The 20,203-nt window shown below is 41.3% G+C and overlaps 2 protein-coding genes across 2 annotated transcripts; both read left to right on the forward strand.

Moving 5' to 3' along the window:
* Positions 1-3,650: 3,650 nt before the first annotated feature.
* Positions 3,651-5,252, forward strand: LOC121151215 (UDP-glucuronosyltransferase 1A9-like). Its single transcript, XM_040972473.1, has one exon. It carries the CDS (start codon positions 3,937-3,939, stop codon positions 4,891-4,893), a length of 957 nt encoding a protein of 318 aa, XP_040828407.1. The 5' UTR covers positions 3,651-3,936; the 3' UTR covers positions 4,894-5,252.
* A 2,087-nt stretch (positions 5,253-7,339) lies between these two features.
* LOC121151173 (UDP-glucuronosyltransferase 1A8-like) lies at positions 7,340-14,108 on the forward strand. The gene is made up of 3 exons (XM_040972426.1): positions 7,340-7,382; positions 7,593-8,380; positions 14,058-14,108. The coding sequence occupies exons 1-3, from the start codon at positions 7,340-7,342 to the stop codon at positions 14,106-14,108; spliced, it is 882 nt and encodes a 293-aa protein (XP_040828360.1).
* The last annotated feature ends 6,095 nt before the right edge of the window (positions 14,109-20,203 follow it).

Genomic DNA, 20,203 nt, shown 5'->3' on the forward strand with positions numbered 1-20,203 from the left:
GTCCATCATTCTGCTATGTAAGCATATCTTGACATTGTAGGTATGGACAATGGCAGTGAGTCCCAAGCTGCATTTTTAAACAGCAGATTTGGAAAAATAGTGCAAAGCACAGCATGAAAGTTAATTTCCCTCTTTGCTTTTCCTTACATAACTGACATACCTAAGAAAATTCTATTTTTAGCTTTGCATGCATCTGTTTAAAGTTTATATGTTTGTATTTCATGTGAATGTCAAAACTATTTAATTAGAGAAAGACTTGGTATTAGTGTGCACGTAATGGACTTTATCATACTGTTTTCCCCTACCAATCAGTTATAGACATTTCTTAATGTCAAAACACACAAATCTGGAATGATCTTACAAGATTGCAAAGAAGTCTTAAGATCAATTTGGGCTTTCTTCAAACTGTTGATAGTGACAAGCATCCAAACTTTCCTTCTTTTTGCTGTTATGAGCAAAATGGAACTAAACATTCTGAAGCACTTCATTTGTGCTCATAACATCCATGTTCTTGCTTTTTGTCCTGAAGGCAGTAGCCTGAGCTGTAGGGTCGTGGTGTCCGGTGCAGTATCATGGTGTAAAGAAGTTTGAGGAACTGCTTTCCTCTTGTTGCTATGCCTTGCCTTTTATGTATGTTTTTGCAGGTTTCTGTTCTCTTGGTTTTCTGCGCAAAAATAATGTGTGTAGTTGCTTCAGTATTTACTTCCTATTTTCCTAGCTATCAGCCACTTTCATTTCTTGCTTTGTATTTGGCACCATAGAATTGTGGGACAATTTTTAAAAAATCATGCATTTTAAGTGATGGGGTGCAACCAAGCAGTGGGCAGGTTTGATGAGTAAACGGAAGGTTAATTAAATGCTTGGAAATGGGCCCCCTCCCCCTTGTAATGTGAGACTCTAAGCTGATTGGAGGATGAGAGCTTAAAAACCTCTGACTTTAGCCATGAGGTGCAATGGCTCCTGGAGCGTAGTAGGAGCCGTTATCACCAAGCAAGGCCAACCAAGACTCTTCCTTACAAACCTACACTCACATCTGGCGTGATCTCTCTTACTCTCTGCAGCAGTTTATAAATTTTGCATTTATATATGCACCTTTTCATATGTAATGACAACAGTATTAAGTGATAGAATTATATAGTGAAACACAGAGCTTCTAGCACATCTTTAATGAGCTATATTAATTTCAGTCCAGATTCTTACTTTTACTCAAGAAAAGGCATGTGGTAGAAATAGAACTTCTGTATTTTTTTTCTTTTTGCAAAGATGTGGCATTTGTTTTCTAGTTCATAATTTTGCGCTGAATGATGTGCTAAACCAAGTCAGATGGATCACAAGTAATTTTTTTTCCTTAGTTCTTCTCATTTTGGCATGTACTTGTGCCAGAGGGATCTGATTCACGAACACCCAAGGCAGGTGTCTGCTCGGGAGGGAAGGGCTCCTCTGGTATTCATTGCCAGCATCTTCTAGGAGCTGTAGACCTGGGAGGGACCAGGGCTTGATTTTGACCCTGTATTCTGGATATGAATGGAGGGTTGCAGAATTTCTCTTGCCATGTCCTGATACTTGTATGGTGCAGGTGACCTTATGAAATGACCCCATTCATTCTCTCGAGGTGAGACCGAGTGCTATAACTTGTTCTGGGAAGCTAGCCACAGCCTATTCATCATAATGGAATACCAAAGCACTCTTGTTTAATCCAGAAATCCACTGTTCTTCTAGTCAATTTTCTACCAAGTTCTTGACTCACTAAAGAGAGTGTGCAGGAGAGCTCTTTCTCTTGCGAGTGTTCAAACTCCTGGTAGTGCTTGTCCATGGAATTTCTCTGTAACAGTGGGCACTCACCATCCCTAGTCATGTCCTCTGAGGTTCTGAAGCACAGCCTCAGATCCTTCATCAGGCATTGGCAAGGCTGGTGTGGAACTCACTTCCCTAGGAGTCTGTGGCTGTGCTGCGGCCTCCCAGGCCCCACACATCCTGGGCCCATCCTGTGTTATGCTCTGTGGAGTGGAACTCCAGCTCTTGTTGAGGGCAGCCAGGAGCAGCACTGGCTGCCCAGGCCATAGTCCAAAGTTCAGCAAGGTCAGGTCCTGGGAGCCAGGCCAGAAGGAGTTTTGTATGGAGGCAGAAATTGCTGTTCTGCTCTTCAGCGTGGGCACATGGGCACTGCTCTTTGTCACAGGTCCGTCAAGAGAATCCCTCCCCTGTGCCCTACAGTGTTTTAATTTCTGGGTTAGTCAAACTAGTGGACCTTTCTCTTAGTGGTCTGCATTTCGACTTGTTGAAGATATTTCCAGGCTGAAGTATAGAAATCTTTTCCCCACTTTATATTTTAAAGTGATGATTTTATGGATTGTTTACAGTGAGTGCTCCAGGCTCTGTGATCATTTTTTATATTTCTCTCAGTAGATGAGCCATGTTTCCACAACCTCGAACAGGAGGGGCTCTTCACCCGTGGAATTGATATGGGGCTTTATTGTGTTTTGCAGTTCTTGGCTTGTTGGCATCTGCAGCAACTATCCAGTTTGGTCCCACTGACTTATTGACAACCAGCTGGTGGTGATGAGGTTGTGCTGATGGCAGCTTGGGTGTAAGAGGAAAGGCTGATGGATTGGGGCATATGCCTCTAAAGCATCATGGAGTTATCTCATCAGTCGGGAAGGTATCAGCTGGGGTTCAGAGACTTGTAAATGAAGAAGTCTTGACGAACACAAGAGTAGGATCTTTGGCAACTGCATAACTGCTACATCCAAGCTAACATGATATATCAGCACATTATTGTATTGGGAAGGGAGTTTTAGCTGCTTACACTTCAATAGATCTCATATTTGAGTCATATTGTCCCAGATGTTGGCAGCTGTTTGTCTACGTGTCTTTTTAGCCAAATGATGGGACTATGAAATATTGTTTGCTCTTACATGTTGTAAGATTGCTATCTTAGTCCTGAATGGGTTGCAGATAACTATGTCCTCTTGGAAGACTTCTATGGATGGTGAGTGATAGGAGTGCAAAAGGCTGAGCCTGTTCCTGGGGGACGTCTCTCCCCTTTACCCTCTACTGAACCAACACCAGGCCCCATCCAGATGGTGGGTGCACTACTGCCCTCCCTGGGGTGGGGCACAGCATGTGTACTGTTGAAGGGTGAAAGCATGGAGATAAAGCCCTGACATCAGGGTGTGGTCACAGAAACCTAACAAACGACTCACAAAATCCTGAAAGAATGCACCAAGCTGTTTGGAATACACCTACAGCAGATGGAAAGCAACTGAAAATAGATAATAATCTTCTATTCCCTGGGATGGTCACAAGACCAGGACTATTCAGGTTATTTCAGTTTTCCAAAGAACTCAGAGTTTGGAAATGGAGAAAAACACTCCTGGAAACGAATAAGCAGAGTACCAAAGAATCAGCAGCAATGCTGGTGGGCAATGTGTCCACCAGAATTGAAATCATCAAGGCTAAAGGTGCTGCAGTCGGCCCTTGGATGCCAATTTATTTATGAAAAAAAACCTAGATAGTCTAAGGATAAACACTGAGTTGTATGTTTAGATAAATTTCAAATGTACAGCTTTATTAAATTCCATCTCTTTTCTGTGTGTGTGTGTCCTCAACCTGTAAAAGCATCACTTAGAATCTCTTTCCAAACTCAGATTCTAGAATATTGTATGACAATCCCCAAGTCACTGATTGTTAGCTAATTATTGTCTATGAAGAATAAAGCACTTATTTCAGCAAATACTGCCCCTTGCTCACTCTTGTTCCGAGTAAATCATTGGCTGCATCTTCTTTTCCAAATTTTTTTTTTTTTTTTTGGCTGTAGGAAATTGTGCCCCTTGTGTGGGCAGGTTTTGTGTCTATGTTATTCTGCATACCGCAGTACTTGACTCTGACTCCCAGCAGCTGGGTTACTCAAGCCACAGCTCAGCAAACTGTTCTGCAATGAAGACAGGTCTCCTTCCCCTGTGTGTGTGCCTGCTGCTGGCCTCTGGCTCAGGTGAGGCAGGCAAGCTGCTGGTGGTCCCCATGGATGGCAGTCACTGGTTTACCATGCGCTCGGTGGTGGAGAAGCTCATTGAGAGAGGGCATGAGTTGGTTGTTGTCATGCCAGAGGTGAGTTGGCAACTGGGACAGTCCCTGAATTGTACAGTGAAGAGCTACAGGACGTCTCACACCCTGGAAGATATGGACCGTGTGTTCATGGATTTTGCCAGATCTCAATGGTACATTCCGGTGAAAAATTTATTTAACCTTAAGAAGGGTCCATTGTACAATTTTTTTGAACTCATTTTTTCGCATTGTAGGAGTTTGTTTACTGACAAGAAGTTAGTGGAGTACTTAAAAGAAAGCTCTTTTGATGCAGTGTTTCTGGATCCTTTTAATATGTGTGGCTTAGTGGTCGCCAAATATTTATCACTGCCATCTGTGGTGTTCGCAAGGGGGGCATTTTGCCACTATCTTGGAGAAGCTACGCAGTGTCCCTATCCTCTTTCTTATGTTCCAAGAGGTCTGTTGAGCTTCTCAGATGTCATGACCTTCAAGGAGAGAGTTTGGAACCATATCACTCATTTTCAAGAGCGTTTATTTTGCCACCATTTTTTCAAAAGTATTTTAGAACTTGCTTCTGAAGTTTTCCCAGAGCCTGTCACGCTCTATGACCTCTTCAGCCACACCTCAATCTGGCTGATAAGAACTGACTTTGTGTTTGACTATCCCAAACCTGTGATGCCCAACATGGTCTACGTGGGTGGTATCAACTGCCACGAGGGGAAACCTTTGTCGAAGGTGAGTTCCAGCTGCTTTAGCCTGGAGGGAGTAAAGTTTTTTTTTTTTTTTATTAATATTCAAGAAAAACTGCTCTGCTGTGATTTGTGCTTTAATTTAATTGTTCCAGTTTGAAAAAATGTACAGTGTGGATTTCTTGTTTGGCACATCAACAAATATGGTGAAGCTCTTCTCATTGAAATGTTTCTGTGACTCTTGACCTCATAGTATATAATACCCAACTACATTTCTAAAATATTTGTTTGAAAAAATAATGAGAAACTCAGTTGAAATATAATTTTATGTTGGTTTACCCAGACAACCTTAGAGAAATTTTTTAGTATCTTTGTATGTATCTGTTCAGTTTATGTTTATATGTAATGCAAATATCTTCCTCTGTTTAATTAAAATAAGGTTTGATATCAGGATGGATATAATGACCGTTAGCTTTACTTTGCAATTTTACTTGCACATCAGTCTTAATATTTATAAACCAAAAATGCAAATTTGGTGTGGTCTTGCAAAATGAAAGGAAGTCCTAGGAAAATCAAATTTTCTCTAAAATGATCAAGAGTTTTACAAGAGTCCATCTTCTAATTTTCTTTTTTTTTTCTTTTTTTCCCTTTCTTTCTTTCTTCCTTTCTCTCTTTCCTTCTTTCTTTCTTTCTCTCTTTCTTTCTTTCTTTCTTTCTTTCTTTCTTTCTTTCTTTCTTTCTTTCTTTCTTTCTTTCCTTCCTTCCTTCTTTCCTTCCTTCCTTCCTTCCTTCCTTTCTTCCTTCCTTCCTTCCTTCCTTCCTTCCTTCCTTCCTTCCTTCCTTCCTTCACCTTCCTTCCTTCCTTCCTTCCTTCCTTCCTTCCTTCCTTCCTTCCTTCCTTCCTTCCTTCCTTCCTTCCTTCCTTCCTTTCTTCCTTCCTTCCTTCCTTCATTCAAGTACGCAGGAGCATTACCGCTAGGGTCACAATGTCCAACACAGAATCACAGTGCGTTTAGTTCAAGAATCAATTCCTTTTTTTGAGAAGACATGTAAAGGATATAATAAACATCCAAATAACCATGTCAGGAAACCTGCTGCCCAACCTTGCAGATAAAGCACTTTACTGAACTGAGAATGGAACCTCTGGCAATGTTGGAAAACAGCAGCATGTGTAGGAAGAGATTCCTGTACAGACTATTGGGAAACAGGTGTTTGTGATGGTGAGGTTCCTCCACTCTGCAACTCTGACACGTATTTCTGCTAGAGGGTCCCTGGTGGTATGTTTGAGATGAGCTTGCTCCAGAGGAACCTGACTCAGAAACACCAGAGGCAGGTGTCTGCTTGGGAGGGAAGGGCTGCTCTGGCAACTGAGTGCAGGAGGAGTTCCAGAAGCAACAGAGCTTGGAGGTCCTGGGCTTGATTTTGACCCACCCACTCAGGGCACGAATGGGGAATAGCAGAATTTCTCTTGTCATGTCCTGGGTGTGTGGTGCTGGTGACCTTAAGAAATGACCTTGTTCTTTCCCTGAAGGTGGCAGTTAGTGCCACAGCTTGCTCAGGGAAGCTAGCAGAGATGAGATCTTCTTTCAGATGTTGGCAGAGGTTTGTCTAAGTGTCTTTTTATCCAGCTGATGGGAGTGTGAAAGTTGTTTTCTCTAAAATGCGGTGAGATTGCAATCTTAGACTTATCAAATATATGAATGAGTTGGCTCTCTTGGCAAGAGCAGCCATGGAGGGCAAGTGGTAGTAGTGCCAGAGACTGAGCCTGTTCCTAGGGCGTCTCTTCCATTTGACTACTATTGAGCAGGTCCCACCCAATGTTGCATGTAGCACTGCCCTCTGCCCAAGGATGGGGCCCTGTTGCTTCCTGAGCTGGCAGAGTTCAGGGAGGCACATTGCTTCATGGGCGGTGGTTACAAGTACACACCCCTTAACGAAATGTATAGACTGTGGGCCACTGAATCATTCAGAGTTTTCAATATGTTGGTTACACACAAGGGCACTTAAGCATGGTCGTGCAAAAGGAAAAATAAAAGAATGAGTCTTTTCATTGAATGATTAGAAGTTTCTTTTATATATATATGTTTGATTGCATAGTAGAAGCCATTATATTTCCAACAATTGGTATAGATCGATGAAATTCCTTTTATATTAAAGGTGTTTCGCATGCATTTATGAATAATGATTAAAAGAAACAAATTCTCGAGGAAGCATTTAGACTCAAAACGGAGCCTTGATGCAAAGTTTTGGGGTACATTTTCATCAGGACATGTGGACAATGTGTGTTCTGCATTGACTGGGCAGCTGTTCAGGCTGCCTCTAAGAAATCTTGCCATGGCTTTCAGGAAAGGATGGTTTGCTATTCTAACTTGGTCTTCTGTTGTGGAGGTGTGGGTGGAGAGTGTTCTCATGAGGATGTGTGTGTTTGTGTTTGTGTGTCCTCCAGGTATAAAGTCATCCCTTACAATCTCTTGCTTAACTCATAATGCCAGGAAGGTGTGTCCTTTCCCGTGCAGCAAATATATGCTAATCCTTTGTGCAAACATTCAAGCTCATGTCCAAGTAAATGGCATTCATTTCTCATGTTGTCCAAGTAAATCATTGATATGTATGCATATCAATGCATATATCTCGCAGATGTCTATCTCTCACAGCTAATGATTGACTATGTATATGGCCTATGTGAAAACACACCCTTTTTATGGGAAGGGTTTTATATCAGTTTTTTTCTGCCAACCACAGTTCTCAGCTGAGTCTCCCAGCAGCTGGGTTGCTCAAGCCACAGCTCAGCAAACTGTTCTGCAATGAAGACAGGTCTCCTTCCCCTGTGTGTGTGCCTGCTGCTGGCCTCTGGCTCAGGTGAGGCAGGCAAGCTGCTGGTGGTCCCCATGGATGGCAGTCACTGGTTTACCATGCGCTCGGTGGTGGAGAAGCTCATTGAGAGAGGGCATGAGTTGGTTGTTGTCATGCCAGAGGTGAGTTGGCAACTGGGACAGTCCCTGAATTGTACAGTGAAGAGCTACAAGACGTCTTACACCCTAGAAGACATAGACCGTGCAATGAAGGATTTTGCTGGAACCCATTGGACAGTTCGTGATGACAACATGGTCTCTCTTTGGATGGGTTCAGGATATAATTTTTTTGAACTCGTTTTTTCTCATTGTAGGAGTTTGTTTAATGACAAGAAATTAGTGGAGTATTTGAAAGAAAGCTCTTTTGATGCAGTGTTTGTAGAACCTTTTGATATGTGTGGCTTAATTGTGGCCAAATATTTATCACTGCCATCTGTGGTGTTCACCAGGGCAGTATTTTGCCACTATCTTCGGGAAGCTACACAGTGTCCCAATCCTCTTTCTTATGTTCCTCTGAATTTTGTAAGCTCCTCAGATGTCATGACCTTCAAGGAGAGAGTTTGGAATCATATCACTCATTTTCAAGAGCGTTTATTTTGCCACCATTTTTTCAAAAGTGTCTTAGATTTTGCTTCTGAAGTTTTCCCAGAGCCTGTCACACTCTATGACCTCTTCAGCCACACCTCAATCTGGCTGATAAGAACTGACTTTGTGTTTGACTATCCCAAACCTGTGATGCCCAACATGGTCTACGTGGGTGGCATCAACTGCCACGGGGGGAAACCTTTGTCGAAGGTGAGTTCCAGCTCCTTTAGCCTGGAAGGATTAGCATGCTTTGGTATTCTGGTTAAATAACAAACCTTGTGTTTGACTGTGATTTGTGAAGTAGTTTTATTGTATGTAGCTGACTAATGTGCTTGTGCCACCTTCTTGTTGGTGCATAAGGCAATGTTGCCAACTGTTCTAATTGATTGACGCTATGTGTATGGCTTGATGACATTGTACATTTGTTACACGTTGCATATTTAAATAGTAAATTTGGAAAAACACAAAAAGTATAGTATGAAAGATAATTTCTCCATTTATTTATCCTGACATAAATAAAAAAGGTTGGATAAGTAGCTGTCTACGCGTTTGCTGAGTGTTTATGTGCTTATTCCTACTGTAATTTCCACAAGTGTTGAATTAGAGGGAGATTTGCTATCAGGCTGGACGTAATTTCTGAATCAGATAATTGCATAACTTATTCAATGATAGACATCCTTATAGGTCAGCACATACGAATTTGGCATGGTCTTGTAGACTGGAAGGAAGTCTTTTGGTGAAGTTAGGTTTTATTATCTTTCAAACAATTGGTAGTGACAGGTATTGAAGTTCTGTTTTGGCTGTTACGAGCAAAATTGATCTATGCATTTTAAGCACGTAATTTGTGCCTGAGCACATGTTCAGGCTTGCTTTCTTCTCTGATGGTGGGAGTGTCAGCCCTATGATCACAGTGTCCAATGCAATATCACAATGTAACAAAGTTGGGAAACTGGTTTCCTGGTGCTGAAAATCTTCACCTTTTTCATATGGATATTGTGGATTTCTGTTGTCTTCCTTTTCAATAAATAATACATGTAGTTGCCTCAGAATTACCTCCTACTTTGCTTGCTATCAGTCACTTGCATTTCCTAGTTTTAAATGACACAGTCAAGTTGTCTTGCAAAATTTTAAAAAGGCTACAACTTGTATATATATTTCACACTTATTTCTATACCTTTCCATATGTAAAGACAAAAGTATGTAGTGACATGGGATACATAGCCAAACACATAGCTTCCAGCTCAACCTGTAATGGATTTAAAAAGGCTAAGCCCAAATTTGTATTTTTATCCAACAAAGTATACACTAGGAATTGTACATCCACATATTTCCATTTTGCAAATAAAAAGCCATGTTTTCTAGTTAATAATCAACCGAATGAATCACAAGTAAAGTAAAGTAGGGTCAGATACACATCCTATAACAATATGTTGAGACAGTGAATATGAGCCATGAATCATACCAAGTTTTCAATATGTTTGTTACACAAAAGGGGCAATTCAGTATGTTCATGAAAGAAATAGAAATGAAAAGGTGTGCTTTTTTCCATGATGTTTAAAAGCTTCCCATACATATATTTGAATCTATAACACAATGCACTGCATATCTAAGAAATGGTAGTTTTATAAAATCTGTTTTACATAAAGGTGTTTTTATGAATGCATTTATCAATGAAAGTGTAAAAGAAACAAAATCTAAGGAAGCATTTGTACTCAAAGAGTGACTTTTATGCAAACCTTTGGGGTACATTTTCCTCAGGAGACATGTGGGCAGTGTGTTTGTCCTTGTGTGAGCCGTTGTGCAGGCTGACTTGGAAGGCTTGCGGTTGCTTTTAGGAAAGCACCAGTTGCGATCCTAACTTTGTCTGTTGAGAAGAGGGATTCTGGGTGGTGTTCTCAGAAAGGTGTGTGAACAAGTCTGTTAGTGAGTCTGTGTGTGAGTGCTGGAGTCCAGCTCCAGTTGTTTTCAAAGCTCAAGAAGGGTGCGTGAAATAGGCATAGAAAGAAGAAGAACGGACCACTACAATGTCAAGATCATTATGGACTATGCGAAAAAGCTGTCTGCTTTTTTATACAGAAGTAGTACAAGGTTTTCTTTTAGGGGCAGCTTGACATAGCCGCAGGGGGGCACAGTTTACAGCAGTTTGGGAGATAAATGAGCGAGGATTACACATTCCTTGTCTATCTCGGCTTGCCAGTCCCCACCTGCTCTCCTCAAGTCTGGGTTCTATCCTTGGTGCCGCCTGTGACAACCAGGCCCCTATCTTGCAATATGTATGGGTTAAAAAGTCTGGGGCCTTGGTTTATGGGGATTGGGGTCATTGACATTAGTTGGCCATTAGGCCTGCAAGCTCAGCCTTTAGGGTCACAGTAACAGGATAGCCTTTATGGTCACAGCAGTAGCTATATTTTTTGTCATAGCAGTTTCAGTTCATACTCTCATCACTTCCATTAGTTTGTAAAATTCTTATCAAGCCATTTCCCAGAAAGCATGTTAAATGTCTGGGCCAGATTTCATGGCAACGTGTGGGCACACAATAAGTTGTCTAGAAACAGCATGGGCTTAATTGTACTCCTGTGTGCAGTTAAATGCCCACTCACCAAGACATTATCACTAACATTAACTGTCAAACTCATGCTGGTTGCCAAAGCCATCTCACAGGGGCAAACAATGCCTCAATAGATTACAAAATTCTTAATGGGGTGCTTGAGTGTCCATGCAAAAGGGGATGAAACCACGTCAAGGTGGTCAGAGAGAACTCGGCCGGGCCCTGCCAAACAGCTGGAAGCTCCCCCAGGCCCCACCAGGCAGGGAGTTATTCTCTTTACACTTTTGTGCCATCCACACCTACAGCACGGGCCCGAGCATATCCCTCTTTTTTACTATTAAGTTGAAGGATACGCAGTTCTCTGCAAGTGGCTGAATCATGGAGCTCAAATGTCGGAAGATGACTGGGCCAAGAAACAACACAAAAAGAAGAACAATTAGCATGATTTCCAAATTAAAAAAGAATGATGAAAAGGTCTTATAAGAAATAAAAGATGAAGGAAATTGTAAAAATTGACTAGCAATTCCTTCTGCGGAAACCGCCTGAAGTTGAGAGTGAGAGTTGGTTGAAATCTGGGTATGTAATTTCTGGATGCTAGAACTAGTAGAGGTACTATTCCGTACACTTTGGAGACGAGTTTTAACATCATTCCAAGAGACCTGTGAGTCATTATAAGGGAGAGGAGTGACACAGATCCATTTGTAAATACTATGGCAATTGGCACCAATCTGGTTTTTAAGTGTTGAATTTCATTGCCAATATAAATCACTACCTCTTCTAAAGCACCAGTCTTGGCCTCTAAATCTTTACCAGTACTTCCCTATGAACTTACTATAATAGATGTAAGTGTTCCAATAAGGGTATCAAATGCAGTGAGACCCAAAGATAACCCACAAAGCATGGATAAAGTTGTTGAAAATAGTTTCAAATCATAAAGTGCAGCAGCATCATACCATAGTTCAAATTTACAGATAACGTTACATGTGAGGGCCTTCTCAAGATACCAAAAGTACCAGGCATCAAGGAGCAATTAAGAAAATTAGTGACAACACACTTTGTACAAGTTACAGTGAATACAGAGCCATCTCAGGAAAGCGAGAGCGGGACCTTAAGGCTCCTTCTGTAAGGGAGGAATGTTACTTATCAGAAGTCCTTTTGAAGGTAGCTTGAGTCCTGCTTGGGGATGTCTTCAGTGGTAGAGGGTAGTCAGCAGATGTACATGTGATGTGTCATCATGGCAGCTGTTGATCTTCAGACTCGGCCTTTAAAACATTTCCAGGTGGAAGCGTCTGTTGACCTTAGGAAAGGTAGCACTGAGGCTAGTGAAACTCTTTCTGTTGTTTTGGCCAGAGGGATGCAGGAAGGAGAGATGGCATCAGGGTTCTTCTTGGTAACCTAGCTCGTTACTTTTCCTCTGGGCCTCTGGGAAAGTGGGCTGTAAGGACAGTCTTTGAGATGTTGAGTTTATAAGCTAGCCATACCTATATTAATTCTGGAGATCTAACTGTATAGTCTGAGAGGCCTTTTGGAGTTTTAGAGAGGAAGTAGAAGAAAAGTGAAGAAAAAGGTAAAAATTATCATATCAATCACGCTCAGCAACAACAGCAGGTGAAAACTCTTAAAATACAGCTTTAGAAAATGTTTGCCCAAACGTCTAATGCTTGCTATAAATTTAAAGTAAAGGTACAACCTTAAATAGTACGTAGAATAAGGTGATGAGAATGTATCATGAGTGACTTGGTTATTAAGTGAACTTGAGCACAAGCATATGGATGACTTGAAACATTTTCAATGATAGTCTGAGATTTAAATATGTGAGCCAAAAAACAATCTTAGTTTAGGACAGAGCAACAAAGTAGTTTCAGTAATGCTCTAAGATCTTTAGACATTTTAAAATTATAAGTTGGCTAGAATGACCTGTTATTAGTAGTAACAGATGTTTGTCGTGGTTTAGAAATGCTTCAGATGGTTTAGAAATACAGATGGAGGAGAATACAAAGTGGATTATGATAAAGATTTTGTCAAGATGACTTAGGGAACATATATCAGACAAGTACATCTTTTTTTTAAAAAAGATTTATTTATTTTCATTGGAAGGTCAGATATACAAAGAGGAGGAGAGACAGAGAGGAAGATCTTCCATCTGATGATTCACTCCCCAAGTGACCACAACGGCCGATGCTATGCCGATCCGGAGCCAGGAGCCAGGAACTTCTTCCGGGTCTTCCACATGGGTGCAGAGTCCCAAGGCTTTGGGCCGTCCTCGACTGCTTTTCCAGGCCACAAGCAGGGAGCTGGATGGGAAGTGGGGCTGCCGGGATTAGAACCGGCGCCCATATGGGATCCTGGTGTGTTCAAGGTGAGGACTTTAGCTGCTAGGCCACGCCGCCAGGCCCAAGTACATCTGTTTTTGAAATACTTTCTCTGTTATTACAAAAACGTCAAAATTCAGTTAAATATATAGCACTTCCTAACTATTTAAAGATTTATTTTTTTATTATTTTTTCATTGGAAAGGCGGATATACAGAGAGGAGAGACAGAGAGGAAGATCTTCCGTCCGATGATTCACTCCCCAAGTGAGCGCAACGGGCCGATGCTATGCCGATCCGAAGCCAGGAGCCTCTTCAGGGTCTCCCACGCGGGTGCAGGGTCCCAAAGCTTTGGGCCATCCTCGACTGCTTTCCCAGGCCACAGGCAGGGAGCTGGAAGGGAAGCGGGGCTGCCGGGATTAGAACCGGCGCCCATATGGGATCCCGGGTGTGCTAGGCGAGGACCTTTAACCACTTGCGCCACCGCGCCGGGCCCAGCACTTCCTAACTATTAAACACAGGCAGTAACGTATGATAACAATTAAATCATTTTTTTTGCAATAACTCTAGCTGGGAAAAAGCAGCATAAAACTAAGATCTATCATGTGCCCATTTCTCATCTGATCTCAAGGAACATCGAGGCCAAACAGAATAGTAAAACAAGAAACACATACACCCAGACACACACTCCCTTCTTCTTCTTCTTCTTCTTCTACTTCTTCTTTTTTTGTAGAGGACTGTAAGAGAAAAATTTCAAACAATTTTAACAAAAACATACAGCAAGACAGACATAGATGGCCACCACACTCATTCAATTTTAAATAGCTAATCAACCATGACTTCTCATGTGGACCCTGACTCAAGAAGTTGTGTTGCATCCAGCCTTTTTAGTTCCAGATGAGTACTCAAAACAAGCAAATTTAGATGGTAAGATATCTGTAAATAGGCAGAGGTCAGTACAAATCATGCAAGCCAGGAAGCCAGGACTGGCAGCTGGTGCCGTGTTAATCATCACGGTGGCCTCCCCAGGCTACCAAGCCAGGCTCCAGAACCCAGCATGGCTACGACCCTCTGACGTAGGCCTCCAGAAATGTTGTAGAGAACAAAAGAGATCATGTCACATAAATTTAGGACTTGCTAAGGATTCTTTGTAAACCAAGCTTGGTGATAGCAGTACCCATTAAAAATAAGTGAAGATTCAACAATGATAATCCAGGCTGAATAGAAACCCTGAGGGAAAAAAAAAATTGGTCATTAGTGAAGACACTGATTTCAGTTACCCCAACAACATAAATTAGCCTAAGAGACTTGCAGTTACCAGCCTGACATACTTACAAGACTGTAAACATTTATCCTTTTCTGGCTTTTTGGCCTACCTTCTATTGTTGTTAAGTATAACCTATCCTGAAACTTTTGGAAATACAGAAGTTTGAATTACAGTTTTGTAAAATAAAAAAAATTTTAGTGGTATTTTGATATGACAAAATTTTGCTCCACTTAGCATCTGACAGTATTTTTAATATAATCCAAAAGCCTACTCAGTTTTATCTACAAAATGAAACTTTTGAATTTTTAGATGCATATCAAGGATGTCAAGACTTATAACATCTAGTTGAAATAGAATCACTTTATATAACATAATATAGATTAGATTCAAATATTGGCATTAAGTGATCACTTAAATATCTATAAAATAAGTACATAACTTTTGTCAGTCTTAATCAATGTGAACATTCTGAAAGGCAGAAAACACAAAGATGACCTCCATATAGAATCTTATCATATTCTGAGACACTTCAATAGTCAGGTCTGGAGTTGGCTGGCACTAACTAAAAAAATTTGATCATTAATTAGATAAAAACATTTAAGAGGAGATGTTATAATAACATGTGATTTCAAAACTTTGTTGCTGTAACAGAGGATCAGATTTTAATTTTATAAGTCAATGATGAACTTTTTAGGTAATGCTGCAACTAGTATTTAAAGATGATGATTAATTATATTGCATACTAATCATACAAAATGTATTCCTTTCACATCGTCCATGGCTTTCCCATCCCTTCTTCAACAAACTTTATCCTGTAAATGTTTTTTCCTCTTCAGTGCTGCAGTCTAACAAAGCCATTCTCCGTAGGACAGAATATTTTACAAGACATATCCTTTCTGTTTTATCCAAAAAACTGTCATTTATAACCTTTTTCATCAAGAACACATTTGCATACTTGCATTTATTCTTTACCTAAATATAAAGACTAGCAGATAAAAGTGCATTCCATATCTGGAAAAAATTTAACAATGAATTAGATGTTACTTTTATACCAGTTCATATTTGGTGTAAATGTTACATTTTTAAAGCAATGCCTTAAACAATACCTTAAGAGTTATATACATAAAGTTCAATAATCCAAGATAAAAATTTAACAAAGTTTAAAAAAGAGATTAATTTTGTACAAATGTTGTTTATAAAGCATAAGAAGCTAGTTATTCTTCTGTGGGCCCAGCTTAGCTTATCTCCTACCCCACCTCTCTTGGCTAAGAAAGGTTGGGGGTGGGAGGCTTGACAAAGGAAAAATGTCAAATGTCCTGGAGAAAGTGCACTGGTGGGCTGAGTAGCCTAACAGAGAGGAGTGGGGGGTAGGTCAGGGAGAGTGAGTGTACCTGCTAAAGAGAAGTCAGAGTTTAACCCTGAAGTTGCTGGGCAGGAGGAGGGACTTCTGTAGAGGATGCTTGAGGCTGCAAAATGGCAGGCGGGTGGAAATGTGAACCAGACAAGAATGTTTTATTAGTCGATCTGGAATCCAAGTCAGCAAATCCAAGCCCTATGGAAAACATAAGCATACCCTCTTCCAAAAGTTAAAAGGGAATTGGGTCCTTTCCATTGGATTGTAAGGACATCATCTTTCAATTTCACTAGAGGTTTAGGGACTATTGGGGTAAGTGATATGAAATTGTACTCACAAGGGTTAATAGTGTTATTTGTCATGTCTCATTTTTGGATATTAAATAAGTAAGTTGTCTAGAGCTGTAAGGAATAATTATTTTATTTACATCCTTACCAAAAAGGCTGCTTATTCCTATGAAATCTCTATAATTAAGGTGGAGACCATTTTTATACATGGAAAGGAGGTGTAGCCACTCTAAAGGCCCTTGTTGTCACAAACATCCAATTGGGTTATGAACAGTAGGTAGTATAATTAATTACCAAGGAAGATACCAACTTTTTTTTTTTTTTAAGATTTATTTTTATTATTTTTTCATTGGAAAGGCGGATATACAGAGAGGAGAGACAGAGAGGAAGATCTTCCATCCGATGATTCACTCCCCAAGTGAGCACAACGGGCCGATACTATGCCGATCCAAAGCCAGGAGCCTCTTCCGGGTCTCCCACGCGGGTGCAGGTTCCCAAAGCTTTGGGCCATCCTCGACTGCTTTCCCAGGCCACAGGCAGGGAGCTGGAAGGGAAGCGGGGCTGCCGGGATTAGAACCGGTGCCCATATGGGATCCCGGGCGTGCAAGGCGAGGACCTTTAACCACTTGCGCCACCGCGCCGGGCCCGATACCAACTTTTAATTAGCATTTCCAAAATCAATATCAGGTTTTAAGCCTGTTACTCTTCCAATAGGCACAGCGTGGGTATGATATTGCTGTCTTGTAAACCTCTGATTATTCAGGGCCCGAGACTGGCCCCGCCAGGAGTTCCCTGACCACAGGCACTGGCCATCATGACCAATTTTAGATTTACATTTACATGCTTTTGCCTAATGTACACCTCTATGACATTTAGGACATATTTTAGGGCTGTGATCCTTAGCAGTATTAGTGTCACAATTTAGAGCTAAAAGAGATGCTGTTGTTTTGAAGGTGCCTGGGCTTCCCGCAATTAGAACACTTAACATTCATTTGCTTCTGCATAGCAATGGTTTTAAACCTTGCAAGAGGGGCAGGGTGTTTCAAAGTCCTTATGTTATGAAAGGCCTTTAGATAATCCGTAGCTTGTTCACTAGATTTTTCAGTGTTTCATTTCCTATAATCTTTCCACCTATGTCCCAACTTGTCACAATTATGACATTTAAGTCTATTTTGCTTTAACCCAGTGCTTAATGCAGCAGTCAACATTTTAGTTTTGTACCCTTCAGAGCCAATATCCATATATGTCCTCATTACTTGGGGGGCCCAGGACAGAGTCCGCTTCCTGTTTCCCAGCATCTGACCCTGTACAGGCTGATTACTCAAACTAGATTGATTTTGAGGCAATAGAACAGTTCCATTCTTGTGGATTTTAGACTGACAAGTCTTTTGCTAATGAAATCCCTTCTCACACCGTGGACAGATGGTGCGAGGAATATTTAAATAGGGTTTAGGAGTATCCATAGAAGTTTTTTATTGTTTGAAAGTTTGGGATGATTTTCTGGTAGGACAGCTGTGGCTGAAATGCCCTACTCCACCACAGGAATAGCAGTTGTTCCCTTTTTTTTTTATTTCTTTGATTACTCATAATGTTCTTTGAAATCTGAGTGGCAGTTTGACCTTGAAGAGCTGCAGCAATAGTTAAGCCTTGCATGTAAGATGCAGTTACTTTAGCACAAGCTCGAACATAGTCTGACAAATCTCCTGTTCTTCTTACCGGCTGAATTAACGTTTGGCAAGTTGGAGTAGAATTTTCAAAAGCTAGCTGTTTAACTATGAGATCTGTAGCTGTATTGTTAGTTACTGTCTGGCTCACTGCTTCCGTGAGTCCAGCTACAAAATCTTCAAAAGGCTCCTCAGGCTTCTGCTTAACATTTACAAAGCCTGAAGACTTTTGATCTGGAGACAGCAGGCATTTCCATGCTCCTAATGCCAGGAAGGAGATAAGCTGTAATGTCTCCTTAGGCAGAGTAAGTTGTTCTGAAACACCAAGATGAGTGCCCTGTCCTAAAAGCATGTCTAAGGTAAAAGAAGGTTTGCCATGCCTCACAGATCCCAGAGACTTTACTTCTGCCTTAGCTAATTCCTCATATTCCACTTTCCACAAAAGGAAGTTTCCTCCTGTGAGGCAAGCCATGGCAACCTGAAACCAATCATAAGGAGTCATCCACTTTGCTAGTAGGCTCTCCACTATTGTCATGGTGTATGGGAAGTTTGGTCCATAGTCAGAGACAGCATGCTTTAGTTCTTTAATAAGCTTATAAGGCAACAGTTCCCATTCAGGTTCATCGCATTCATAGACAACAGGAAAACAGAAAAAAATCACCTTCCTTATATGTCTGCTGCATTGCCCCACTAAAGCCAATCTTTGCTGGATCTGGTCTAGCTGAAAAGGGCTGGCAAGGCTTAACAGAATACCTTGAAAGTTTATCATCAACAGCAGGAGACCACTTATCATGTAACTCAGCCATTTGCCCCCTTTTCACAATCCTCAACTCCTGATCTAAATATTTCTGGTTTTAAAATATCTTCTTCCTCATCTGTTAAACCTTCCTGATCACTTTTACAATATTTTACATTATCTTCAGGACAGACACTTTCCATTGAGCTATAACTAAGGCCTAAACCACCCTTCTGAGGTCAAGAAGGGGAGTATGTTCTCTTGGCAGGGCTGAATGTGTGGGATAAGGTCAGGTTCCACATCCAGTGCCTGCCATAAAACATTCCAAATGGCATATGCAGAGGATGGCATGCCCACTGGTCCATTACTCCGATACACCTTTTCATGTCATTCACTACCTGATTCCATGTGTGTAAGTCTAAAGTGCCCTGCTCAATAAACCATGGGCTAACATTTTGTACAAATTGTAAAAATTCTAATAATTGCTTCTTGCCAACTTTACTGTTCTTCTGTAAGGTATGCTTAATAATATCAGCATACAAACTTCTTTCACTAGAATAATTCTGGCCCATTTTTAAGCACAGAGGGTACACAACTTCTCAATATAAGCTCTGTCTATTCACGCCTCCAAACCTGACCCTCTGTCAGGGGGCCTGCAGGACCCTGGGTGAAGTCATATTCACGCCACAAAGATCAAAAGAGAAAAGACTTAAGACTTATCTTCATCGAGCCCCATGTTGGGCGCCACTTGCTGGAGTCCAGCTCCAGCTGATTTCAAAGCTCAAGAAGGGTGCGTGAAATAGGCATAGAAAGAAGCAGAATGGATCATTACAATGTCATGATCATTATGGACTATGCGAAAAAGCTGTCTGCTTTTTTATACAGAAGTAGTACAAGGTTTTCTTTTAGGGGCAGCTTGACATAGCCGCAGGGGGGCACAGTTTACAGCAGTTTGGGAGATAAATGAGCGAGGATTACACATTCCTTGTCTATCTCGGCTTGCCAGTCCCCACCTGCTCTCCTCAAGTCTGGGTTCTATCTTTGGTGCTGCCTGTGACAACCAGGCCCCTATCTTGCATTATGTATGGGTTAAAAAGTCTGGGGCCTTGGTTTATGGGGATTGGGGTCATTGACATTAGTTGGCCATTAGGCCTGCAAGCTCAGCCTTTAGGGTCACAGTAACAGGATAGCCTTTATGGTCACAGCAGTAGCTATATTTTTTGTCATAGCAGTTTCAGTTCATACTCTCATCACTTCCATTAGTTTGTAAAATTCTTATCAAGCCATTTCCCAGAAAGCATGCTAAATGTCTGGGCCAGATTTCATGGCAATGTGTAGGCACACAATAAGGTGTCTAGAAACAGCATGGGCTTAATTGTACTCTTGTGTGCAGTTAAATGCCCACTCACCAAGACATTATCACTAACATTAACTGTCAAACTCATGCTGGTTGCCAAAGCCATCTCACAGGGGCAAACAATGCCTCAATAGATTACAAAATTCTTAATGGGGTGCTTGAATGTCCATGCAAAAGGGGATGAAACCACGTCAAGGTGGTCAGAGAGAACTCGGCCGGGCCCTGCCAAACAGCTGGAAGCTCCACCCAGGCCCCGCCAGGCAGGGAGTTATTCTCTTTACACTTTTGTGCCATCCACACCTACAGCACGGGCCCGAGCATGTGAATGTGTGTGTGTGTGTGTATATGCATTCCATGTAATGCATCAAGATGAACTTGGAAGATTTTTGGAGCTCTCCTGTAGAAAATTACCCTGAGTCTATGAGGGTTGTATTGATATACTTTAAGACAGTTAAGAGATCGTTATGCTGAAGGACATTGAACTTGTTTTAATGGGAGGAAAGGGAAGCA

The sequence above is a fragment of the Ochotona curzoniae genome, unplaced genomic scaffold, assembly GCF_017591425.1.
Source record: "Ochotona curzoniae isolate NIBS_2020 unplaced genomic scaffold, NIBS_Ocur_1.0 contig_2294, whole genome shotgun sequence".
Classification (NCBI taxonomy): Eukaryota; Metazoa; Chordata; class Mammalia; order Lagomorpha; family Ochotonidae; genus Ochotona; species Ochotona curzoniae.

What these genes read in the sequence shown, in the direction of transcription:
- LOC121151215 (XM_040972473.1), top strand. Translation starts at nt 3,937, where the DNA reads ATGAAGACAGGTCTCCTTCCCCTGTGTGTGTGCCTGCTGCTGGCCTCT.
- LOC121151173 (XM_040972426.1), top strand. Translation starts at nt 7,340, where the DNA reads ATGTATGCATATCAATGCATATATCTCGCAGATGTCTATCTCT. An exon ending in TCTCGCAGATGTCTATCTCT is followed by an intron (nt 7,383 to 7,592) that starts CACAGCTAATGA and finishes CCTCTGGCTCAG; the next exon opens with GTGAGGCAGGCAAGCTGCTG. An exon ending in GGGGGAAACCTTTGTCGAAG is followed by an intron (nt 8,381 to 14,057) that starts GTGAGTTCCAGC and finishes TGGCCTCCCCAG; the next exon opens with GCTACCAAGCCAGGCTCCAG.